This window comes from Ostreococcus lucimarinus, chromosome 14 (assembly GCF_000092065.1).
Source record: "Ostreococcus lucimarinus CCE9901 chromosome 14, complete sequence".
In the NCBI taxonomy this organism is placed as follows: Eukaryota; Viridiplantae; Chlorophyta; class Mamiellophyceae; order Mamiellales; family Bathycoccaceae; genus Ostreococcus; species Ostreococcus sp. 'lucimarinus'.
The window spans coordinates 118618-142643 of NC_009368.1; the positions used below are offsets into that span (position 1 = coordinate 118618).

General features: G+C 60.8%; 13 protein-coding genes across 13 annotated transcripts; 7 read left to right on the top strand and 6 right to left on the bottom strand.

The window, feature by feature from the left end:
- Positions 1–74: 74 nt before the first annotated feature.
- On the bottom strand, positions 75–3170 carry OSTLU_89073 (predicted protein; the record flags this gene model as incomplete). The annotated part of the gene is made up of 1 exon (XM_001421356.1): positions 75–3170. One exon carries the CDS (start codon positions 3168–3170, stop codon positions 75–77), a length of 3096 nt encoding a protein of 1031 aa, XP_001421393.1.
- Positions 3171–3941: 771 nt separating this feature from the next.
- Positions 3942–4712, top strand: OSTLU_43363 (predicted protein; the record flags this gene model as incomplete). Its single annotated transcript, XM_001421173.1, has 1 exon — positions 3942–4712. One exon carries the CDS (start codon positions 3942–3944, stop codon positions 4710–4712), a length of 771 nt encoding a protein of 256 aa, XP_001421210.1.
- A 96-nt stretch (positions 4713–4808) lies between these two features.
- OSTLU_27353 (predicted protein) lies at positions 4809–5057 on the bottom strand (the record flags this gene model as incomplete). The annotated part of the gene is made up of 1 exon (XM_001421357.1): positions 4809–5057. The coding sequence occupies one exon, from the start codon at positions 5055–5057 to the stop codon at positions 4809–4811; it is 249 nt and encodes an 82-aa protein (XP_001421394.1).
- Positions 5058–5621: 564 nt separating this feature from the next.
- OSTLU_27354 (predicted protein) lies at positions 5622–6775 on the top strand. Its single transcript, XM_001421174.1, has one exon. It carries the CDS (start codon positions 5714–5716, stop codon positions 6701–6703), a length of 990 nt encoding a protein of 329 aa, XP_001421211.1. The 5' UTR covers positions 5622–5713; the 3' UTR covers positions 6704–6775.
- Positions 6776–6909: 134 nt separating this feature from the next.
- OSTLU_18007 (predicted protein) lies at positions 6910–8592 on the top strand (the record flags this gene model as incomplete). The annotated part of the gene is made up of 1 exon (XM_001421175.1): positions 6910–8592. The coding sequence occupies one exon, from the start codon at positions 6910–6912 to the stop codon at positions 8590–8592; it is 1683 nt and encodes a 560-aa protein (XP_001421212.1).
- Positions 8593–8621: 29 nt separating this feature from the next.
- On the bottom strand, positions 8622–10897 carry OSTLU_27356 (predicted protein). Its single transcript, XM_001421358.1, has one exon. The coding sequence runs from the start codon at positions 10364–10366 to the stop codon at positions 8762–8764; it is 1605 nt and encodes a 534-aa protein (XP_001421395.1). The 5' UTR covers positions 10367–10897; the 3' UTR covers positions 8622–8761.
- Positions 10898–11325: 428 nt separating this feature from the next.
- On the top strand, positions 11326–13152 carry OSTLU_27357 (predicted protein; the record flags this gene model as incomplete). The annotated part of the gene is made up of 1 exon (XM_001421176.1): positions 11326–13152. The coding sequence occupies one exon, from the start codon at positions 11326–11328 to the stop codon at positions 13150–13152; it is 1827 nt and encodes a 608-aa protein (XP_001421213.1).
- A 71-nt stretch (positions 13153–13223) lies between these two features.
- Positions 13224–15278, bottom strand: OSTLU_89076 (predicted protein; the record flags this gene model as incomplete). Its single annotated transcript, XM_001421359.1, has 1 exon — positions 13224–15278. The coding sequence occupies one exon, from the start codon at positions 15276–15278 to the stop codon at positions 13224–13226; it is 2055 nt and encodes a 684-aa protein (XP_001421396.1).
- Positions 15279–16353: 1075 nt separating this feature from the next.
- OSTLU_27359 (predicted protein) lies at positions 16354–17937 on the top strand (the record flags this gene model as incomplete). The annotated part of the gene is made up of 1 exon (XM_001421177.1): positions 16354–17937. The coding sequence occupies one exon, from the start codon at positions 16354–16356 to the stop codon at positions 17935–17937; it is 1584 nt and encodes a 527-aa protein (XP_001421214.1).
- A 99-nt stretch (positions 17938–18036) lies between these two features.
- OSTLU_89077 (predicted protein) lies at positions 18037–18600 on the bottom strand (the record flags this gene model as incomplete). Its single annotated transcript, XM_001421360.1, has 1 exon — positions 18037–18600. A coding segment is annotated over one exon (564 nt), but the record flags the coding sequence as incomplete, so codon positions are not given.
- Positions 18601–19465: 865 nt separating this feature from the next.
- Positions 19466–21646, top strand: OSTLU_43215 (predicted protein; the record flags this gene model as incomplete). The annotated part of the gene is made up of 2 exons (XM_001421178.1): positions 19466–19855; positions 19892–21646. 2 exons carry the CDS (start codon positions 19466–19468, stop codon positions 21644–21646), a joined length of 2145 nt encoding a protein of 714 aa, XP_001421215.1.
- A 99-nt stretch (positions 21647–21745) lies between these two features.
- Positions 21746–23104, top strand: OSTLU_43090 (predicted protein; the record flags this gene model as incomplete). The annotated part of the gene is made up of 1 exon (XM_001421179.1): positions 21746–23104. One exon carries the CDS (start codon positions 21746–21748, stop codon positions 23102–23104), a length of 1359 nt encoding a protein of 452 aa, XP_001421216.1.
- A 57-nt stretch (positions 23105–23161) lies between these two features.
- OSTLU_93669 (predicted protein) lies at positions 23162–23830 on the bottom strand (the record flags this gene model as incomplete). The annotated part of the gene is made up of 1 exon (XM_001421361.1): positions 23162–23830. One exon carries the CDS (start codon positions 23828–23830, stop codon positions 23162–23164), a length of 669 nt encoding a protein of 222 aa, XP_001421398.1.
- Positions 23831–24026: the final 196 nt, after the last annotated feature.

The following is a 24026-nucleotide window of genomic DNA, read 5'->3' on the forward strand; positions in this document are numbered from 1 at the left end:
CGACTGTCAGTCTCGGTTCGCGATCGAGGGTCGCATCGCGCGCGTTCGTGCGGTCGTCGTGTCGCATCGCATCGTCAACTAACCTGGTCCAAGTCCCAATCCGAGTCTGTGGTTATGTCCTGGCCAGCGGCTAATTTAGCCGCTCTCGTCTTTTGCATAGCCTTGATCTCCTTGCGAGACAACTTCTTCTTCGGTCCCTTGACCTTAACCTTGTTCCCGAGCGCGTCGACGGTGTCCTCTTGGACTTCGAATTCAACCTTGGCACCCTTAGCGGACTTGCCTTGACCCCACTTGTTACCTTCAATTTCAACAAAACCATTACCCGGAACGTTCCACGTTTCTTCCTTCAACGCATCGGCGAATTCGCAGTTGTGCGTGATGAGAAGAACGCCACCGTCGTATTCCTTGACGGCGCACGCGAGCGCGCCGAGGGCGTCGCGATCCAAATAGTTGGTCGGTTCGTCCATGACGACGATGTGCGGTTGCTGCCACATGGCGGAACCGAGCACGAGCTTAACCTTTTGGCCACCGGAAAGACCCTTGATGCGGTTGTGGGTACCGAATTCGGCATCCAAACCAAAGTCGATCAAGTGCTTCTCGACGTTCGCTTGCGTGAGCGGGCGCGCGTACAAGCCCGCGCGAGCGGCTTCGCGCTCGTCAACGCGGTTGAGGTACTTGGTGAAACCATACTTTTCGAGCTTTTCGCGCTCCATCCAAGAGTTGGAGTCCATGGAGAGACCCTTCCATTGGCACTCGTACTCGTACTTGGACTTCTTTTGGCGGCGACCAAGAATCTTCTCGACGACGAGCTTGAGAATGGAACCATCCTCTTGCGGGACCGGAATCTTTTCCTTCATCATGCGCTCTTCCTCTTCGGTGTATTGCGCGGTGACCTTGGTCAAGTTTTCCTTGTCTTCGCCCGTGGAGAAACGCCAGCGGATGTATTCGTTCGGCGTTTTGTCCAAGTGCTGCTCGACGTGATGGAACGCGTGCTGCGCGACGTACGCGTAACGCATGTTCGGGTGACGCCAGACGGTACCCTGGTCCGGTTCGGCTTCACCGGTGAGAAGCTTGATGAAGGTAGACTTACCAGCACCGTTCGGGCCGAGGCACGCGACACGAGAGCTCAAAGAGAGCTGAATGGTCGCGTCTTGGATGATTTGACGCGTCGTGTTCGGGTACTTGAACCAGCACTTGGTCGCCTTGACGATGGCCTTGTCCTTGTTCTTCACGCCCTCGAGGAAACCCGGAACCGGGAAGATGAACTTGAGTTCGTCGTTGGAGAGCTCGGTGTACTTCTTCGCCGCCGGGCACTGCTTGACGAATTCGGTGAGATTACCTCTGTACGTCACCAACTTGCGGTTCTCGTAGTGAATGATGTGAGTACACACGCGATCCAAGAAACCGGAATCGTGAGACACAATCATGGAGGAAACTTGCGTTTGCGAGTTGAGGTACTCTTCCAACCACGCGACGTTCTTCACGTCCAAGTGGTTCGTCGGCTCATCGAGTAACAAAATGTCCGCCTTCATGAGGATGGCGCGCGCGAGCGCGAGCTTCATCTTCCAGCCACCGGAGAGGGCGACAACCGGGCCGTTGATCATCTCGTCGGTGAATTGGAAAGAGGAGAGCGTGGAAGCGACAGATTCCTTGCTCGTGCCGTGGCCTTGGATGACAGAGTCGGAGAGAACGAACTCAACGACGTTCATCGTGTGTTGATCACCCTGGATGTCGTGCTCGACGTACACCGTGCGGAGTTCCTCCGGCGGCGGGAAGTTTTCGACTTGGCCGTTGTTGATAGCCTTCATCAAAGTGGACTTACCGCAACCGTTCGGGCCGCACAGACCGTAACGCTTACCCTTCTTCATGTGAAGCGTGGCGTTGTTCAGCAAAATGAGCGCACCGTACGCCAAAGAGAAGTCGCACTTGCAAAGATCTTCGCCTTCTTCGTCCTCGACGACGAAGACCTTCTTGGAGGCTTCGTACACGGCGTGAGCGCGTTCGACGAGAGACTTGGTCATGGCATCGGCCTCGGAGAAGAAAAGCTTCAAGTAAGAGGTCGCGCAAGACTTGGTCCAGGTGTCGAGATCGAAGTTCTTCGCCAACAACGCGTTGGCGGACAAGGAGCAAATGTAGTCAAAGTACACCTTGACGCCGTCGCCTTGGACAAACTTCGTGACGTCTTCCTTGGAAGAACCGGAGGATTCGGCCAAAAGCGCGATGAACTGCTCGCTGACGGTTTCTTCGTTGTAGACACCCTTGCCTTCTTGGCCATCTTCGGCACCGGTTTCGTTGCCCGCGGCTTGGAGCAAAGTCTTGTACGCGCGAGTACACACTTGGCGGCACTCCGGGTCGGCGACTTCGTCCATGGCGCGCTTCAAAAGCGGCAAAAGCTTGGGCAAGAACGGCGCGGCATCCATCGGATCTTCGACAAGTTTGCACATGTTGTCAATGATGACGGCAGACTTACGCTTGATCGGGGTGGTTTGCTGGAAGAACAAACCGCGCTGGAGAAGCGGACCCAGGAGGGAGAGCGTCGGGGATTCAACTTGTTGAACAAAAGTCGTCGCCGCGAGCTTGTGCACGCATTCCGGAACTTCATCGACGTTGTTGATGCATTCAATCAAGGTCGGGATGAAAGGCTCGATGTCCAAGTTACCGACGCACGTCGCAACCTTGGCCATGGACGCGGTGGACGCCTCCTTGACTTCCGAGCGCATGTGCACCATGACTTGCGCGAGCTCCGGGATGATTTCCGGCAAGTTCGCCGCGACCGCCTTGCGGTTGCGATCGACGAAAGCATCGAGCACACGCAAAGCAGCCATGGTGGACTGCCAGAACTGAGACTGAAAACCAACAAAGATCGCTCGCAACGCCGGGCGAACCGCGAACTCGCTCAACTTGGGCGCGATGGCCGCCACCGCCGCGTCGCCAGCCGCGCGCACATTGCTAGACTTGTTATCACCCGCGAGCGTGATCGCAACCTCGAGCAAATCAATCAAATACGGTTCCTCCGCGAACGAAGCCGCGTTCGCAATCTCCGTAATCTTTTCCGCCGCCGCCTTGCGCGCGTCCTCGTCCTTCTTCTTCGCCGCCTCCGTCTTGATCCCTTCGACGTCAGCCGGCGTCACCTTCGCCGCCGCGGGCACGTTGCACTTGCTCGGCGCCATTATTTACTTTTTGTCTGCGCAGGTCACGATCGCGCGCGTCCGCGGTTCACCGTCAGTCTTCCTTCTCCCGCGTCCCGTCCCCGCGCGCGCGAAGGGCTTTTTATGGATAGGCTTGCAGCCGCCACCGCCATCGGCGCGCTTTCGCGACCGTCTCTCCTCCCCCCATCGCCTCCATTCGCCGCGCGCGCGCGCGCGCGCCGTCGACCAATTTTACACCATCGATCGCGCGCGCCCGCGCGTCCCGATCGAACGCCCGCCGCGTCGCGCGCGTCGTTCGCGTTCGCCCTCGCGCCGCCGCGCCGCGCGCCATCGCGCCTAATCATCCCTCGCGTCGCGCGTACCGTCTCCCGTGCGCGGGCGTGCGTGCGTTCGAGCGTCGAGTCGCTGGAACGTATTTATTTCGTCGTGTGTGTGCGCTGCGCGTCGTGCGTGACGGTCGCAGGCGAGGGAACGCGCGTGAGAGTGCCGCGCGGCGCGTCGCGCGCGACGGTCGCGGGCGAGGGCGCGCGCGCGTTTTCGCGATGCATCATGACGTGTGCGCATACAGTGAGACATCTATTACGATGCGAAGACGTCGAAAAACGCGCACATGGCGTTTCGAGCGCGCGCAATGCGATCGCCGCGACGCGCGCGGAGGCGCGTCGCGTCGGCGTCGCGCGCGGCGACGACCAACGACCGCGTCACACGTCGACGACGATGATCGCGGCGTTCGCGCGACGCGCGCGTCGGGATGCGTGCGGCGCGATGCGGCGCGCGCTCGCGAACACCGCGATGAGGGCGTCGGCGAGCGCGAGCGCGTCCACGAGCGCGACGACGACGACGACGACGACGACGACGACGAACGTGCAACAGTTTAGGGTGTATCGCTGGGATCCCGATTCGGGGGACGAACCGAAGTATAAAACCTACGACGTCGACACGAACGATTGCGGACCGATGATGCTGGACGTGCTGTTTAAGATCAAGGACGAACAGGATCAGACGCTGAGCTTTCGACGATCGTGCAGAGAGGGGATCTGCGGGTCGTGCGCGATGAACATTAACGGGCGAAACGGATTGGCGTGCCTGACCAAGGTGGAGAAGACGGAGAAGGGGGCGCAGACGATCGCGCCTCTGCCGCACATGTTCGTGGTGAGAGATTTGGTGGTGGATATGGCGAACTTTTACGCGCAGTATAAGTCGATTGAACCATTTTTGAAGACGAAGAGCGACGCGCCGGCGAACGGCGCCGAGCGCTTGCAAACCAAGGAAGATCGAGCCAAGCTCGACGGGTTGTACGAGTGCATCTTGTGCGCGTGCTGCTCGACGTCTTGTCCGTCGTATTGGTGGAACAGCGACAAGTATCTCGGACCCGCGGTGCTACTTCAGGCGTACCGATGGATCATCGACTCGCGCGACGAGTTCACCGAGGAGCGGTTGGCCAACGTCAACGACGCGTTCAAGTTGTACCGATGTCACACGATCATGAACTGCAGCAAGGTGTGCCCGAAAGGCTTGAATCCAGCGCTTAAGATTGCGAAAATTAAGCAAATGGTGGCGTGAGGACGCATTAACGACGCGAGACGCCGCGAGCGCGCGCGGCGCTTTCATTTAAACTTTAGTACGTGTTTCAATTTTCAAGCGCTTCGACGCCGATCATCACAGCTTCTTCGACCGCCAGTTGACGAGCTCGTCGACATCATCGCCGCTATCATCGCTATCGCTATCGCTACGCGTCGCCGTCCCGACCGTCGGCCGCGCCGTCTTCGCCCCTCCCGCGGCTTCGCGCTTGCGTCGCTTCGCCTCCGCCGCGGCTTCCCTCAACCGATCCACCCGATCGAAGCACTCCACCTGCTCCGCGATTTCGCCTCGCGTCCGCGACACCGCCTCGGCCTCGGCCCGCTCCATCGCCGCCCGCTCCTCCGCGTCCTCGCGTTCGCGCTTCTCCCGCGCCGCCGCCGCCGCCGCCGCCGCCGCCGTCGACGCCGCCTCCCTCGCCGCCTCGCTCCCTCGACCTCCTCCCGCGCCCCGCGCGGGCGCGCGCGTCGCCGACGCGACCGCCGTCGTCCCTCCCGTCGCGCGTCCCGTCGTCGCCGCGCGTCCCGTCGTCGCCGTCGCCTTCACCGCGCCGTCGAAGAAATCGCTCGGCAGCGCGTTCGACGTCCCCATCGCGCGCGCGTCGCTCGCGGCGCGCGCGGTCGCCGCGTCGCGACGCGCGCGCGTTCGCGCGTCCCGAGGCGGTCGCGCGGCGTCGGCGCGCGCGGCGATGCGGCGCGCCGCGCGGCGACGCGCGCGCGACCGCGACCGCGCGTCCGCGTGTACACACATACCACTCGAACGCATCTGTATACGATACTCCGTATGTCCGAATAGCATACACAATGCACATACGGACATAAATTTCGAGCATTTGAACGGGGGAAAGAACGCGCGCGCGAGCTGTCGCGAGATTCGCGCGCGCACACGCCCGCGCGCGAAACAGATCGCGCGAGCGCGCGACGCACGAACGCGCGAACGAACGAGGCATCGAACGAGGTCGAACGTCGGCGCGCGAAGCGGACGCGATGGGCGGACACTCGATCAACGATGCGTACGAAAAGCTGGAAAAGATTGGACAGGGGACGTACGGGAAGGTGTACAAGGCGCGCGAACGGGCGAACGGACGGCTGGTGGCGCTGAAGAAGACGAGGTTGGAGATGGAGGAGGAGGGCGTGCCGTCGACGGCGCTGCGAGAGGTGAGCCTGTTGCAAATGTTGAGCGAGAGCCCGTACATCGTGCGATTGCTTCGCGTCGAGCACGTGGAGGAAGACGGCAAGGCGATGCTGTATCTGGTGTTCGAATTCTTGGATCAAGATTTGAAGCAATACATGGATATGACTGGACGCGGGCCGACGAACCCGTTGCCGACGAGCGTGGTGCAAAACTACATGTACCAGCTGTGTTTGGGGTGCGCGCACTTGCACAAGCACGGGGTGATGCATCGGGATTTGAAACCGCAGAACATGCTGGTGGATAAGGCGAAGAATCTGCTCAAGATTGCGGATTTAGGACTCGGTAGAGCGTTCAGCGTGCCGGTGAAGAGTTACACGCACGAAATCGTCACGCTGTGGTATCGCGCGCCCGAAGTCTTGCTCGGGGGCTCGCATTACTCCACTCCGGTCGATATGTGGAGCGTCGGGTGTATGTTTGCCGAGATGGCGCGCAAGCAACCGCTTTTCCCGGGTGACTCCGAGCTTCAACAGTTGTTGCACATCTTCAAGCTTCTCGGAACGCCGAGCGAGCAAACGTGGCCGGGCGTCTCCAACCTTCGCGACTGGCACGAGTTCCCGCAGTGGAAGCCGCAAGATCTGTCCAAGGTGATCCCGCAGCTCGACGAGCACGGCATCGACTTGCTCTCCAAGCTTCTCGTCTACGATCCTGCCAAGCGCATCCACGCCACGGACGCCTTGGAGCACCCGTACTTTGACTCTCTCGACAAGTCGCAGTTCGAGCAAATCGAACGCGAGTTCGAAATCGAGTTCGCGCAAGAAAAGGAGAATCGCATGGCGCAATGATTCACTCGTCGCACGACCGATCGACGCACGATCAGCGGTTTTCACCGCTAACTTAATCACTCACACTTCATTGTATTCTACACTACAATCGTCGAAGCCAAAGTCGCCGCGCTATCCACTCGTCGCGCGCGTCCCGCCGCCCCGACCTCAGAACGTCGCGTCTCGCCCGACGCCTCGCTCGCGCGCGCGGACGACGGTTCGTCACCATGCGCGCGACGCCGTCGACGCTTCGAACGCCGTCCCGCGCGCGCGCGCCCGGTGCGGCGAACAGTCGGGGCTCGACCGCGCGCGCGCGCGCCATCCAACCGCCGAAAGCGCCCGATGCGTACCGCGGCGCGCTGTTCCCGGGCGTCGAGGTCCCCGATAATGATCTCGCGCGATCGTTCAGCGCGCTGTTTCCGTGGGGAAACGGGGCGCGGGTGACGGAGAAGGTGCTGGGGGATTTGCTGAAGCCCGAGGTGCGCGCGGCGCCGCTCTTCGTGCCGCTGTACGATTACTACCGCGAATACGGCGGCGTGTACAACTTGGGCGCCGGACCGAAGTGGTTCGTCGTGGTGAGCGATCCGGTGGCGGTGCGGACGATGTTCAAGGACCAGGCGGATAGCTTTTCGAAGGGGATACTGACGGATATCATGGAGCCGATTATGGGCGACGGGTTGATTCCGGCGAATAAGGAGATTTGGGCCAAGCGTCGACCGGTGATCGGGGCAGGATTCCACGGGGCGTGGTTGAAACACATGTGCAACTTATTTGGAGCGTCGGCGATGCGGTTGGCCGATAAGTTGGACACGTTCGTGGAGTCGGAGAAGACGGTGGAGCTCGAGAGCGAACTGTACGCGATGGCGCTCGACGTCATCGGCAAGGCGGTGTTTAATTATGAATTCGGGGCGTTGAAGCAAGAGACACCGATCATCAAGGCAGTCTATCGCGTTTTGCGGGAAAGTGAGCACCGTTCGACGTTTCCGTTGCAGTATTGGCAGATTCCTGGGGCGATGGAGCTCGTGCCGAGACAAAAGCAATTCAAGGAGGATATGAAAATGGTCAACGACGAGCTGTCAGTGTTGATTAATAACGCTATCGCGTCGCGAAACGAAACTGGCTTGGAGGAAATGGAGCGCAGAGACTATTCTAACGTCGAAGACGCGAGTCTGTTGCGGTTTTTGGTGGACATTCGTGGCGACGAGGCGACGAGCACGCAGTTGAGAGACGACTTGATGACGATGCTCATCGCCGGCCACGAAACCACCGCCGCGGTGCTCACGTGGACGCTTTATTTACTTGCGCAGCACCCGGAAATCGCGGATGATGCGGTGGCTGAAATTAACGCCTGTGTTGAAAACGCTGACGGCATCCCCACGCCCGAGGAGGTGCGCAAGCTGGAAAAGGTTCGCATGATTCTCGCCGAGGGTATGCGCCTGTATCCGGCGCCGCCGATTTTGATTCGTCGTGCGATTAAGGATGTCACGCTCCCGCGCGGAGGTAACGGGAAGGAAATCACCTTGAAAGCCGGCACCGACTGTTTTATCGCGGTTTGGAACCTCCATCGGTCACCTGATTTGTGGGAGGATCCAGAAAAATTTGACCCGAGCCGGTTTTCGCGAAGGTTTGAAAATCCCGCCATTGAGGGCTGGGGCGGCTTGAATCCCGAACTAATGACTGGTTTATACCCGAACGAGCAGTGCACAGACTTTAGTTACGTGCCTTTCGGTGGCGGACAGCGTCGCTGCGCCGGTGATCAGTTTGCGATGCTCGAGGCAGTGACGGCGTTGAGCGTCTTGTTGAAAAAGTTTAAATTTGAGCTCGCGTGCGAGCCGGGCGAGGTCGAGATGATCACCGGGGCGACGATTCACACGAAGAAAGGGTTACCTATGAAGCTTAAGAGACGATAGAGGCGTGTTGTAATGCATTTTTAGCGGCGGCGATTTTTATCAAGTGAACGATGGAGCTGTTCATCACAACGTCATGTACTTGTACAAAAGAATTGGTGCAAATAGGATACAGGCTTCGTGTTAGTGGTGTGGGTGGTAGAGAAGAATCTTGAAACTTGAATTGGTCGGTTTACGCCGTCTTAACGACGGACTTCCGACCTTTGCGTCGAGCGTTGCCGTAACGTGCCTCGAGATCGAGAACACGCTCGAGAAACTCGGGCGGCGTGTCTTGCTTGCGACGCGACTGCGCGGGGAGCGATGCGAGTTGAAGAAGGTTACGCCACTTATCCTTCAAATCCATCGCAGTACGACGCTCGAGGGCTGGATCGTCTGACTTTTTAATGACAGTCCATCGGCACCCGCCGCAGCGTTCGACGCCGTCGACGAGCGCCTCCGCCTCCACCGCCGTCCACGGCGAATGGTGCTTGCTTCGACGCACGCCCTTGACGTTCGACGAAGGCGATGCGGCGATTGGCTCTGCCTTGACCGCGGTGACCGCATCCGTCGCCGCTGCTTTCACCGTCGCAACCGACGTACCACTGCGCGGCGCGCGATTTTCCTTGGAGCTTCGCTGCGCGCCCTCGTTCCCTTTGCTCGACGCCAACACGCGAACTTGCTCGAGAATATCTGCTGGCACACCATTCACTTCACGACGCTTGTACAGAGCGGGCAGCATGGCCACGCGCAAGAGGTTACGCCATTTATCCTTGAGATCGACGGCGCTGCGGTTGACGAGCGCATCGGAAACGCCGTCGAGGCGCAAGGCCTTGATATCCGCCCATTGCCCACGTCCGTAGTGCGTGACGCCGCGAACCAAAGCTTTAACTTCGGGTAGACTCCAAGGGCGATGCGTCTTGGGTTTCGCGGGTGCCGCCATCGCGCCAACGTCGAAGCGCGCCGCTTCGGGCGCCGACGGGGGCTTGGGCGCCGCGCTCGGCGCCGCGTCAAACGTCGTCAAATTCGATCGTGCCCTAGAGGTTTTCATCGTTCGGCGCTTCTTCGGGCATCTCACCGAAAGTGGGCCGAGGTACTCGCTTCGTCGTTTCCCTTGCCCGCGCGGTTTAGGCGCCGGAGCCGTCGGGTGTTCGTTTTCGTCATCCGATCCGCGCGTCATCATGGCGCACAGCACGTTTGCCGCGGAGAACGGGGATTGAATCCCCGGCGTTTGCGTGCGGTCGGGCACGGACAACGCCTCGAGACGAGCATTTTTCAAAGACGTCGGCACGGTGAGCATGGGCGGCGGCGGTATCATCATCGCCAATCCTCTTCCCGAGCACGTCGCCTCTTGCCCAGCCTCCACGCGCTCGCCGCCCTCGACGTCTTCGCCATCGACGTGCGTCGTCGTTCGATGGCTCCCATCGCTCGCACTCGGCGAGTTTTTCTTCTCGTCCTCAACACCGCCGCGAAACGTCGCACCGGCGGGCGTCGCGCCCATCCCCACCATCGGCATCATCGCGAACGGATTAAACGGCATCGGCGCGAAAATCATCGGCGCCGTGACCCCTCCATCCGTCATCCCGCCCTTCATCACCGCCGCCTGTCGCCGCAATCCCTCAACGTTCGGCCCGAACGCCGCCATCATCATCGCGTTGCCCGGCATGGCGAACGGAAACCCGCCCGCCGCCGTCGCCGCCGCCGTGCGCGTCGCCGCGCCCCCCCCCTCGCGCGCCTTCGCGTCCCCATCTCTTCGCATCTCCGCCGCATGCCGTCGCACCGCGATCGCCGGAGGCGTCATCTTTAATCTGCATCGCGAGAAATCGCACGCATTCGTCAGTCTCGCGTCCTTCGCGCGCGCGCGCGGGTGGATAATCCACTCCCGAGCGTTACTCAAAATAAACAATACTCGGACATTCGACTCGTATACGAGTATACGAAATCCCGATCACCCAAAACCGTATCTGATCGCGTCCCACCGCTGTCTCCGCGTCGCTTCCGTCGGGTCGTTGACGACGCCATCGAACGCGCGCGCGGACGCGCGCGCCGACGCCCTCGCGCCGCGCGCGCCGCGCGCGTGATGCGCAAGAATCTTTCGCACCCCTCGACGCGGCACCACCCCCCCCTCCCGCGCGCGCGCGCGAGATCGACGCCCGCGGTCGACCTCCGCGCGCACGCGCCATCGTCCGTCCGCGCCGCGCCCCCGTCCGCGCGACGCCCTTCCGTCCGCGCGCGCGACGCCATCGCGCGAAGTCCTAACTCACGCACCGTATCCGCGAGCGCTCGCGCCGTTCGACGCCCCTCGCGCGCGCGCGTCGCCGACGTCGCCGCGCGTTCGAATGTCGCCGCGCGTGGCGACCGCGACGTGTCGGGCGTCCGCGATTTTGGCGCGAAAAAGATTTCCCATACTCCAGCGCGTTTTCGCCCATCGTTGCGTGTTTATACCGTATAGGCACCCTCGGCGATCCAGGGCAACTCTATCCGGGCGAGAGATTTTTTTAACTTTTCGGGTGTCTTTTTGCGCGTCGTGTCGAGTCGTGACTCGTCGATGGGGGGGGACTCGCGACCGCCCCCGGAGATATCTGACGTGGATTGTGTATGAGTGTGCGGTCGAGGAGGGGGGTTGCTAAGATGTTGGCAGATGTTGCCGATCGAATTGACGTCCGCGTCGACGCGCGCGCGCCGGGATTCGTCGACGCGCGCGTCGACGCGCGGTCGCGGACGTCGGCGTCGATGTGGTCGAACGCGTCGACGCCGTCGATGCCGAGCGCGGAGGAACTGCGCGCGGCGTACGCGGCGAAACAGCGCGTCGACGCGATGGCGGATTACGCGAGTCGCGCCGCGGCGGGCGCGCGCGAGGGCGTCGCGAGCGCGCTCGCGAGCGCGAGGACGGGCGCGAGCGAACCGCGGGATGCGTCGGTGCGCGCGGGGGGGGTAGGCGGCTCGGGAGGGGCGGGGGGTCTGGGGGAGAGGCGATGGACGTGTCACGCGTGCGAGCGGCTCGAGGGCGGCGGGCGAGGGCCGACGCGCGACGGGACGATCGTGCAGCCGGCGAACGTGCCGATGGTGCTGTTGGAGGTGAAGGGGGAGGTTGTGGAGCGGTGCGCGCTGCCGATGGGGAAGGATGATTTGGTGAAGGGGGAGATGATGACCATCGGGAAGTGGTTGGCGCGCGTCGTCGGGGCGGAGGGCGCGACGCCGGAGAAGCCGAGGGTGTTGGTGCGACCGCCTGAGGCGGAGGATGAGGCGAGCAAGCGCGCGGGCGGAGCGGTGGTGGCGCAGCACGCGGTGGCGCAGCACGCGGTGGCGCAGCACGCGCCACCGTTGATGATTCCGACGCCGAGTTTGGCGACGCAGCCTCGAGCGGGCGGGCTCGAGGCGCCGGGCGCGCGACGAGAATATTATCGCGAAGAACATCAGCAGCAGTATCAGCAGCATCCGTCGCCGCCGCAGCAGCAGCCTAGATACCAGATATACGAACCGCCGCCGAGATTCGAGCGCGCGGTCGATCCCGACACCGGCACCCGCGAACGGTGGATGGGCGGCGGTTGGCGAGGGCGAGGGAGCGGAGACGATCGTCCGCGCGGTGTGACGCAGCAAGAGGTCGACGCTGCGCGAGCGCGTTTGTTAGAGCTCGAGCAAGAAGCGAGAATTCGCGCCGAGGTCGCTGCCGCCGAGGCGATGGCGCGTCAACAACAAGCTGAAGCCGCGAGGCTTTCAGCGGAAACTGCGCTGGAGCAAATGTCTCAAGCCGAGGCGGCGAATCGCGCGGTAAGAGACGCAGAGTACGCCGCCGCGGAGGCGAAACGATTAGCGTATTTCGCTGCAGAAAATCAACGCGAAGCAGAGAGTCAATTCATCTCCATGCTTCCCTTGGACGGCGTGGAGACGGCAGTAGAGGCGCAGCGCCGAGTAACGGAACTCGACGATATTCAGCGTCGCATCGCGGAGCACGAGCGCGCGGCGGCGGCGCACACGCTCGCCCCGCCGCCGCGAGAAGTGCCGCATCAGTATCCATCGTCTGTGGCGCCTCAGGCACCACCCATGGTGACGTACGCGCCGCCGCTACCGCAACAGGAACAGCAGCAATACCAGCCGCCGCAACAGCAGTACCGGCCGCCACAACAACAGCAGGAATACCAGCCGCCGCATCGGCAACAACAGTACCAGCCGCCGCCGCAACAACAGCAGCAGCAGCCAGCTTCCACCGTTTCAGTGCGTTTCGAGGCTCCATATCAGCCGCCTCCGCAATCAGCGCCGAAACGGGCGGAGGCGGAGATCGAGTACACGACTTCGCCATCCAACGTCAAGGACAGAGCGGCGGCGTTCGGGCACGTCACCATCAAATCCAAGCCAGCGTCTCGTCCCGTCGACCCAGTCGCTCAAACGTACGCGAACAGTGGTACGTCGCAAACGAGCGCAAGTCCGCACGCGTTGGCGCAAGTCATGCGTCAAGAGCGCCCACCGACGGCATCCCAACAGCAGCAGCAGCAGCTCCCTTCGAAGAAGGAAGAAACGCCCGAGGAGCTCCGGCGAAAGATTGCACTGCTCGAGCGCTTGGCGCGTTCGAGAGGTCTTATCGCGTGAGTGACGTTCGATCACGTTCTTTCCAGTCGTTCATTGTCATGTACAATAATGTATCTAGTATTTCTATGTGTCTACTTTTTGCCCTTACCTCGCCGTGGCGGCCCGCCTTTATTTGCCTTGTCCATCTTGCCGAGTACGCCGTCCATGCCGCGGCGCTTGCCTCGCGCGTGCCCCGACACTTGTTCCTTCCACGCGCCCTCGGCGCGTAAACCTTCGTCAACACCGTATTCATCTGCCGTCCGAGCTTTACCGAGACGCTTCATGGACTCGCTCTTCGGCGCGGAAGCGTCGAAGAAGGCTTCTCGATTACCCGTGACGCGAGCGCGTTTGGTCTTTTCCTGAGCGCGCTCGAGCTTGGCGCGCTCTTGCAAAGGCAAGTCAGCCTTGGTGGCGCGACCGTCTTTGAACGCGTTGGCGTGGAACTCGTCTTTCGCGGCGTACATCTTCGGTTCGTTGGCGTCGTCGTCGTCGACTTCGTCTCCGCCGTCTGCGTCTCCTTCGTCGTCGCTCACCAACTCGAAATGATCCTCCAATATCTCCTTGCGCTCATTTTTCTTGAGTTTTGGCGCGTTAGGGTGCAGCGCCTTGAACGCTTCGTCGTCTTCATTGATTTCGAATTGCTCATCCTTGAACATCGCCGCAAAACGGTCGTCATCGAGCAAGCTTCCGCCAGGCGCGACGACGCCGACGTCGTCGCCGTCCTCGTCCACGCCTTCGACATCCTCCCTTTCGGCGGTACCGATGCGCGCGGCGAGCATGGCGTTGACCTTTGGCGCCTTCTTTTTGACCGTAATTCTGCTCGTACGCTCCTCCTCGAGCTTCTCCTTGATTTTCTTCTTCTTGAAGTCTTCGTAAGAGAATGGCTCAGCGATCGCCTTTGCCTTGCCGTACAGGCGATTGTCCATGAAGTAACCGTGCATGTACGCCCTGAGCATCTTGGTCCCGATCAAGTGCGAGAGATGGAGCTTGTCTAACTCCTCCTTTGTGACGAATCTGTAATCGTCGTACAAGGTCTCTTGCTGTTGCTCTTCCATTTCTTCCGTGAGATTTTCGAGGAACGAGCACCACTTCGGCGCCGCGCCGAGCGCCGGCGTGAAATATACGCTCATCTGCGTGTGCTCCTGTGTCATCATCATCAGCCCAGTTTTGTCCCACATGCACAAATCATTGATTTCGTATCCGGGCTCGATCGAGGTGTACGGCGTGCCCGTGCGTTCGTCCCAAACTTTGACGATTTTCTTATCCGTCGACACCACGCGTCGCGTGCCATCCACCGACGTGTGATACTTCAAATCAATAATTGGAAATCCGTTCATGTGATCCTTCACCCTGAGCGGTCGCGAGCTTCGCAAATCATACAGCCTGATGTATCCACCCTCGCTACCGACGGCGATTTGCAACCCATTCGGGTCGAATCGCAGCGAAGTCACGCCGCCCTCGTCTCGCTGGTCGCACACCCGCATCGTCGCGCACGACTTTCTCGCGCGCAAATCAAAACACTCCAACTCTCCATCCCCCGATCCCGCGGCGAACAATCCGTGCGTCGGTGATATTCCACACACATTCAACTCCTCGCACGCGCTCTCTAACGGCTGTAAGAACCGCCCTTGCTCTAAATTCAACCGCCACACCTCGCTCGAGCTCCCGACCACGCACAAGTCCCCGGTGTTCTCCGAGTACGCCAAATCCCGTCCCTGCTTCGGCGTTCGCGTCTGATAATACGCCCCAAACTTTGCGTGAAACCGAATCGACCTATCCGCGCACAAAAACGCCAACTTCGAGTAATCATCGCTCAGGCATTGAAAATCCACCACCTCCGCGTCCAGCCCGCGCGACCACTTCGCGCTCAGCTGGCTCAAATCGTAGCACTTCACCTGCGGCGGGTGCAGCCCGCTCACGATCGCGTACCGCCCGTCCGCCGTCACCTTACACCGCCCCGACGACGCCGGAAAGTTCAAGTCCTGCACCAGCTCGATCCGCCGCTGATACTCGACGTTCTTCCGCAGCTTGCGCGTCGATTTCTCGAGCTTGGCCCACTCCGGCGCCGCGCGCGCCGCGCTCACCTCGTACACCTTCACCCCGTTCAGCTCGCGGAGCTTGATGGCGCCGCCGTCGAGGGACGTCATCGCTCGCGCGTCCGCGCCGCGTCGCGTGTCCCGCCGCTCGCGCGCGCGCGTCGTCGTGTGCGACGTCGCGCCGCCGCCGGTCGCCGGTCGCGTTCGTTCGATCGATCGATCGATCGATCGCGCGCGTCGCGCGTCAAACCTCGACGCGTCGATGCGACGCATCTATCGATCGACGCGCGCGGGTTCAATCGGCGCGCGGCGTCGTCGATCGATCGATCGATCGCGCGCGTCGCGCGTCGAACCTCGACGCGCCGATGCGACGCATCTATCGATCGACGCGCGCGGGTTCGATCGGCGCGCGGCGTCGTCGATCGAACGATCGACCGCGCGACGCCGCGCGCGCACACGGCGACGGCGCGCGTCGATGGCGCCGCCCGCGCGCGCGCGCGCGCTGGGCGCGCTGGGCGCGCTCGTCGCCGCGCTCGCGGCGCTCGCGACGCTGGAGGTGGGCGCGCGCGCGCGCGCGGGCGCGACGCGGGCGACGACGACGTACGGCGCGCGGGAGGGGGACGGGACGCGCGCGCGCGAGGCGCGGACGACGGCGGCGGCGGCTCCTCGCGCGCGGGCGCGACCCTCGCCGCTCGCCGCGGACGCGTCGCCGCCGCCGACGACGACGCCGACGACGAAGGCGACGACGACGGCGACGAAGGCGACGAAGGCGACGAAGGCGACGACGGAGAAGGAGAAGGCGCCGTCCGAGACGGTTCGAAAGAATGCGTTTGATTCGAAATCGATCGCGGCGTTGTCGTCGTCGCCGACGGTGGGTGAAACGGGGACGTCGTCGCGGAACGCGTCTTCGGCGTCGAGTTCGATCGAAGCGTGCGCGCACGGCTATCGCTCCGCGTCCGATCCAAAGCTCGGGTGCGCGTGCGGTCACGCGTACGCGGGCGAACGTTGTGAGATCGACTCCATCGCCGCGTGCGATAGGGGCGAGATTATGACGTGCGCGTACGTGTTCAGTCCTTGGGGCGACGCGCTCGAGTATCAGAGTTGCGGTTGCGTGAGCGAATGCGAAAAAGTTTTGAAGCGCGAGCACAATCTTACGGATGCGGAATGGCACAAAATGTCGCACGAAATGCCGGAAAGTATGCAAGTTTGCGTCGACAGCGAGGGGAGAAAAGTGAATATGTTCACGCGACAAGCCGTCGCGGCTCCCAGAGCGATTAAAGAGAAGCAGATTTCCACGCACCAACGCAACGTGTGCATGCACAACTGTTTCGGGCGAGGCGTGTGCAAGGATCGCGTTTGCTATTGCGAAACCGGACGATTCGGGATGTTGTGCCAATTTGACGCAGACGATGTGTCGGTCGACACGATCCAGGCGTCCATGGGTACGAAACTCGACGGGAAGCGCGAGATGCGAATAGAGTATTACGACGGTTTGTCGTCTCACGCGCGCATTCCACTCTTCACGAAGGCGTATTACTTAGATATTAAAAAGGAACATCTCGGCGAAGATGACCTGCACGAGCAGTCGCAAATTGACGCCTCGGCGTACGCCTCGGCGGCACATGTAGCGGAGACCATCGTAGAGAAACGCTGGAAGCGAACATTGCTGACGCCTCGATCGGGAACACACAGATTTGTGCCCTTCTTTCCTACAAACATAGGAGGCAATGTGGGCGCTGCCGACGTGTATCTCCCATACGTCGTCAGACAGTTGCCAAACAACGATGGCGACGACGATCCGTGGTACATTTTCGTGAGCATGCAAGACCGAGGCTTCTGTCTGCACGATCGCATGCGCGATATGCTGCCCCCACGTTCCATCGTGGTGCACAGTTTCGGCTGGCAAAAGTTTACATCTGAAGATGTCAACGCAGAGGCAAGGTGTCACAGACCGGATTTTGACGTCGTCATCCCTTCGCGCCGACACGCATACCAAACGGCGTTCGACGAGAACGATTTCAATGCTTCCTCGAAAACCGGTCCTATGCTTTTCTTTAGCGGTAGCCTCAGAGACGAACCCGGTTGCAAGGGTGAAGATCTATTGCAGAACAGACTGAAGTGTATAGACGTGTACAGTCAAGGCGTTCGGATGTACGTCGTCGAAACGTTTCAGAACGTCAGCGATTTTAGCTTGAACGCTCCGGGAGGAAAAGAGGCGTTCTCGCGAGACGTCATGAAGACGGCGAAATACTGCCTGGTCGCGGGTGGACATGGGTTCGACATGCGTCTAGTCGACGGAGTCGCCCGAGGTTGTGTGCCGTTACTCACGGCCATCCAGATGAGTTATCCGTACGACAACGTCTTGGATTATTCCAAATTCGCCCTCGACATCGGCGATAGATGGGGTAAAACTAGCGATAAACTCCGGAATTTACCCGACACGCTGAAAGAGGCGTACGCAAAGGGCGATCACGGTGACATGGTTCGTCGTCTGCGGTATGTGCATGAAGTGTACGTAATGGAAGACGAACTCACCGATGAAGAGTACCGAGAAGCGCACTTGAACAACGTCACCGACGCCGGTTTTGCGACCATGTTAGCTTCCATCGCGCTCGGCACGAATGTCGTCTTGCCGCCATATTTCCGAACAACGCTCTGCACTCTGGCGTATGATTTTTTAGATGGGCGTGGACACGAGATATTTAAGAAGGAGGCGCTCGATTCGTTTCGCTGCTCACAAGCCCAGCGGACAAACCCAGCGAACTTGTAAAAAGTTGTAAAATAGTGTAAATAGCCGCTGTCGACGTGTCCATGTCGACGAGTCGATCGATCGATTTAACGTTATAACATGGATTACACAAATTAAAACTCAGTCTTGGTTGATTTCCTCGCGGTCGTTTCCCCAGAGCTTAGTGCCGTGGTCCTGGTACCGCTTGCACGCGGCCCAATACATCGCGTACGCGCCCAAACCGATCATGGCCCCGAGCGCGTTTCTTGCCACGGGCGTCCCTAAAACCGCCAACGGGTTCAGCGTCTCCGCGGGTAAAATACCACACCCCTGCAGCATCTCCTTCTCCCGCACCGTGTACTTTCCCGGCGGCAACAGCACCTTCGTTCCCGCTTTCAGCGCGCCGAGTTTCGGATTTAACCGCTCCACCTCCGCCTTTGAGATCTTTCTCGGCTCGATGATATCGTTCAGCGACTCCCCTCCCCGGCACGGATACACTCGCGGTTCATTCACTCCTCGTATCCCATCGATGATCTCTTGATCACGTTTGCTCACGCGATTCGCCGGGAGTAAAATCGTCGTCCCCGGCGCCAGCCCCTCGCCCCGCAAACTCTTGTTATACTTCTTCACCTCGCCCGCGCTCATCGACCGCTTGGACGCGATCGACTCCAGCGTGTCGCCCTTTCGCACCGTGTACGGTCGCACCGCGCGCGCGATCGTCGCCGTTCGCGCGTCGCCGCGCGCGCGTCGCCGCGGCGTCGGCGATCGCGCGCTTTCCGAAGAGATTCGATTCGCCAACTTTGACCGCGTCGCGCGCGTCGCGACGACGGATTCGCGCCCCGCGACGGCGCGCATGACGACGCGAGCGCGCGCGCGCGCGAAACGAGGACGCGGGCGGCGCGACGGAGGACGCGCGGCGGCGATGGACGCGATAATGCGTCGAATTGTGAAGGTTCGCATCGCTCGCGTCACGTCGCGACGCGCGCGCGACGCCGCGCGCGCGATGTCGTCCTCGAGCGACGACGACGACGGGTCGGACGGCGGCGCGGACTTGGCGCGGCGCAAGCGCGCGAGGCGCGGGCGCGACGAGGCGATTTACGGGTCGTTTTTGGATGATTTCAGAGGCGGCGACGACGACGACGCGACGCGACGCGAACGAGGAAGCGCGCGCGCGCGCGAGCGATCGGGCGCGCCCGTGGCGTTTCGCGCCGCGAGCGCGGGCGGCGGCGGCGGTGGCGGCGGATTGGGGCTCGCGGCGAGCGCGGGGGCGAGCGGCGGCGGCGGCGGCTTCGGCGGGTTCGCGCGCGGAGGCACGATGACGGCGGACGACGCGATGCGAGGGACCGACGCGAACGGGAGCGATGATCAGAGCGATGGCGCGGTGAGCGAGGAAGAGGAAGAGGAAGAGGAAGAGGACGAGGATTTGTTGCCGTCGACGTTCGGGCAGAGGTGCGGGACGCGCGAAGACGCGACGATCGACGCGACGACGCGCGCGAACGCGATGAAGGAGAGACTGACGAGCGATGATTGTTATTTTAGATTGGTCGCCGGAGCGGCGCAGCGAGCGAAGATGGCGGAGGATGAACGCAAGGCGAAGGCGGCGAAGCGACGAGCGGAGGAAAAGGCGGCTCGGGCGAGGAATAAGGATAACGAGGACGCTTTTGCGGGGACGAGCTCGCGCAGAGATGGCGGCGGACGTAACAGTCGCGCGAACGACGACGTGGGTTCGTTCGAAAAGCACACGAAAGGGATCGGGATGAAACTTTTGGAAAAGATGGGATACAAGAAGGGCGAAGGTTTGGGCAAGGGCGCGAGCGGTATCTCGCGAGCGTTGGAGACGCAATTGAGACCGAAGAATATGGGTATGGGTTTCAACAACTTTAAGGAAAACGTGAACGATCCCACTCGGTCGAGTAAACGCGAGGATGACGAAGGTGAAGCGAGCGAGGACGATATGGACGTCGACGACATCACGAGGGCTCGAGATGAAGCCAAGCGCGCGAGAGAGCAGTCTATGTGGAAGAAACGTAACGAGTTGCGGCGACAAAAGCGCGAATACAAGACAGCGGAAGAGCTGTTGGCGGAAGAGCAAGAGAACGCATCGTCAGTACAGACGACGACGAACAAATTAAACATCATCGACATGCGCGGCGCGCACGCGACGGTGGTCAACGCCAATGAACTTCACAAGGCTCGGGTCGTGCGCGCTGGGGAGGAAGACATCATGCTCCCAGAGTTACAACACAATCTCAAGCTCGTCGTTGATCTCGCTGAAAGCGATATCACGAAGCTTGATGGAAAGATTCGAAGCGAGAAAGATACACAGGAGATTTTACGTCGGGAAAAGATTCGACTATCCAAAGTTGCTGAGGCCCACGACGAACTTGCGGCGAGAACTAAGAGCGCGCTCGCGCTCGTCGAGATGTGCAACACACATGGTAAGGCATGCGACACGGCCGAACAATTCGATGCGCTCACGCAATCTTGGATGGAGGTTGTCAAGCAATTTCCAAAAGAGTACTACGGACACAGATTAAATCGTCTCGCCCTCGCGCACGCGGCGCCGTACGTGCGTGCGATGTACAAGAGCTGGGATCTAAGCAAAGATCCAACGCTTGGTGTTGATATTCTGAGACCTTGGCGATCTTTACTCTCACCGGAGCTCGTTCCGGATGAGTACAAGGGCGTATTTGAAGACGACTCGTACGAGGACTTGTTACGAGATCCGATGCTTTCGAGACTTCGCCCGATTATTTCATCCAAGTGGGATCCAACGAAGCCCGAGGATATTTTGAATTTCGTTCAAGCGTGGTCTGACGTGATGCCCGAGGCACTCATGCGCGAAATCACGCACGCTCTGGTGTTGCCCAGGCTACAGCGTCGCGTCGGGGAGTGGGAGCCTACGAAGGAGCGCGTCGCGCTCCACGTTTGGTTCCATCCGTGGTTGCCCATGTTGCATAAAAACCTCAAGGATTTGTATCCTTCTATTCGTCAAAAGTTCACGGTGTCCTTGGCAGAGTGGGAAGCGAGCGATTCGAGCGCGTTGACGCTCTTAAAGCCTTGGCAGAGAGTGTTCGAGGCGAAGGACTGGTCATCGCTCATGCGCCGTTGCGTCACGCCCAAGCTCGAAGACGCCTTGGCTATGCTCCAAATCAATCCTTCCAACCAAGTACTGGACCCAGTACGAACGGTGCTGAAGTGGGAGTCTATGCTTGGCCCGAGCGCGTTCATCACGCTTCTGGAACAGCACTTTTTCCGCAAGTGGCACGCCGCCCTGCACAAGTGGCTCACCGCAAGCAACGTCGATTTGGACGAGGTCGCGCAATGGTACATCGGATGGAAGACCGTATTCTCCGAAGAACTTCTATCCCACGAACGCATGCGTGTCCAATTGAACGTTGCCCTAGATATGATGAACCAAGCTGCCGCAGGCGAAGGCGTCGTCATGCCGAACGTTGCTGCACCGCAACCCACCGCACCGCTCGCGGACGAACGGCCCGTGCCTCACCCCATGGATGAATCTACGATGTCTCTAAAAGAGATGATTGAAGAATTCGCCAACGCTCACGAGCTTGAATTCATACCGAGCGCCTCTGGTCGCCGCCACGACGGCTTAGCCGTGTACGTCTTTGGCGGCGTCAGCGTCGTCGTCGACACGGCGCGCGAATCCATTCGCGCCCTCATCGACGGCGATTGGACCCCAATTAGCCTAGACCAACTCCTTGATCGCGCCCGCGCGATCAAGCGATGATTCATTTGCCCAACATTAGCTCGTAGAGTTTGCAAACGATCGATTGATCCCGCGACACACCTCCACGACCGCCGCCCTCAGTCGCCGCCTCGCGCCGTCATGACCGACGCCGACCCACCGTCGACGTCGTCCGCGGTGGACGTCCGCGAAACGACCACCGCGCCCGTGGTTCGGCGTTTCGTTCGCAATCAGGTGCGCACGCGACGCTCGCGCGTTGTCCCACTCGCCGAAAAGTGTCCCGAACCGAAACTGACCGCGCCGACGCAGATTCCGGACGAGATCGCCAACGATCCCGAGCTCGAGACGGCAATGAAAGTGTTGCCGGTGAATTACGACTTCGAGGTGAAGAAGACGGTGTGGCGGTTGCGACAGGTGGGGGTGAAGACGCTCGCGCTGCAGTTTCCCGAAGGTTTGTTGCTGTACGCGACGACGCTGTCGGATATATTTCAAACGTTCGCGGGCGTGCGAGACGTGGTGATACTGGGAGACGTGACGTACGGTGCGTGTTGCGTGGATGATTACACCGCGGAGTCGCTGGGGTGCGACTTTTTAGTGCATTACGGGCACTCGTGCTTGGTGCCGGTGGACGTGACGCGAATGAAGTGTCTGTACGTCTTTGTGGATATTTCGTTCGACGTCGGGCACTTGTGCGCGTCTGTGGAGCACAATTTTAAACCTGGGTCGAGGTTGATCCTGGCGGGGACGATTCAGTTCGCGAGTGCGATCCAAGAGACGCGGACGCGATTGGCGGAAAGGTATCCCTCGCTCGCGGTACCGCAAGCCAAGCCGTTGTCGCCGGGAGAGGTTTTGGGATGCACGGCACCTGTGATCGAAGACGCGAAGGATAGAGACGCAATAGTGTTCGTCGCCGATGGACGATTCCATCTCGAGGCGATTATGATCGCCAATCCGACGGTGCCGGCGTTTCGCTATGATCCGTACCAGCGCATTCTGACGCGCGAAGAGTACGCGCACAAGGAGATGCGTTCGGTGCGTAAAAGCATGGTATCTCGAGCGAAAGACGCAAAAACATTCGGCATAGTTCTCGGCACGCTCGGTCGTCAGGGAAATCCGGCGATTCTGGAACATTTAATGTCTCTCATGCGCGTCAAGGGTCGAGAGTACGTCGTGTTTTTAATCAGTGAGATGAACCCTGCGAAGATGGCCGCGCTCGAGGGCCTCGACGCGTTCGTCCAAGTGGCTTGTCCGCGATTATCGATCGATTGGGGGGAAGAATTCGATCGACCGGTGTTGACGCCGTATGAGGCGGAAGTCGCGCTCGATAACGTCGAGCCGTGGTGGTTACTGGCTGGCGTCGCCCCGGGCGAGGAATACGCACCTTACCCGATGGACTACTACGCCAAAGACGGCGGCTCGTGGAGCAGTAGCTACCACAAGCAAACAGGTAAGAATGGCAAGCCCAAGCGCGCGCCAGTGCGCATCGAAACCGCCGAGTGATGTGATTCGTCTCTCGCGCAGTCGTCTTTGTTGCATTTTAGCTCTAGCTCTAGTTTTCTATTCAGTCCTCGCGGACGATCGCGTCGAGTACCTCACGCTCGCCATGTCGCTCTGTCGCACTAAATCCCACTCCCCGTTCCCCACCTCGCACGCCTGCATCACCTCACCGAACCACCGCGCGTACACGTACCCCATCGGCACCCCGCCCAACTCCTCGTCCCTCCGTTCGCTCACCACCACCAACCGCTCCTCTCCGCTCTCATCATCCCTCGCGCTCTCGTGCAGCGCCGCCAACGTTTTCGCGTACGCTATCTCTCGTTTCACTCTATCCTTCCCACCACACTTGATCAAACTTCCCAAATCGTCGACGACGTACGCCGTCGGCTGCGCGTTCGCCGGCGCCGCGTGTCTGAAGCAGCACAGCGCCCGCACGTCCTGGTCGTCCTCCGCGTACTTGATTCCGATTCGATCGAGCGCGCGCGGGTCGTCTTTCAGCAGCTCATCCCGCGTGGCGTGCACGCGCGCGCGATCCATCGCCCGTTCGCTCGCGATGTACAGCACTCGCCCATCCGGATTTTCCCGCACGTAACGCACGCAGAAGCGAAGCAACAGCGTCGTCTTCCCGCATTCCGGCGGGCCGACGAGCACGACGCGCGTCTGCGCGCGCTCCGACGTCTCCGCGCGCGTCGCCGCGTCCAAAGGTTCGGCGAACGCGCGCGGATGCATCGCTCGCGCCCAACAATGCGGTACAAATGAACGCGTCGCGCGACGTCGTGCGCGTCGCGGTGCGCGACGGTGACGCGGAGGCGACCGTGGATGACGTCGCGATCGATCGATCGCGTCCGAACGCGCTCGAACGCGCGGTGAGGGCGAGTAAACGCGCGTGCATGAAGCGATTGAACGCGCTGATGGGCGTCCCGGA

What these genes read in the sequence shown, in the direction of transcription:
- OSTLU_27354 (XM_001421174.1), top strand. Translation starts at nt 5,714, where the DNA reads ATGGGCGGACACTCGATCAACGATGCGTACGAAAAGCTGGAAAAGATT.
- OSTLU_27356 (XM_001421358.1), bottom strand. Translation starts at nt 10,366, where the DNA reads ATGACGCCTCCGGCGATCGCGGTGCGACGGCATGCGGCGGAGATGCGA.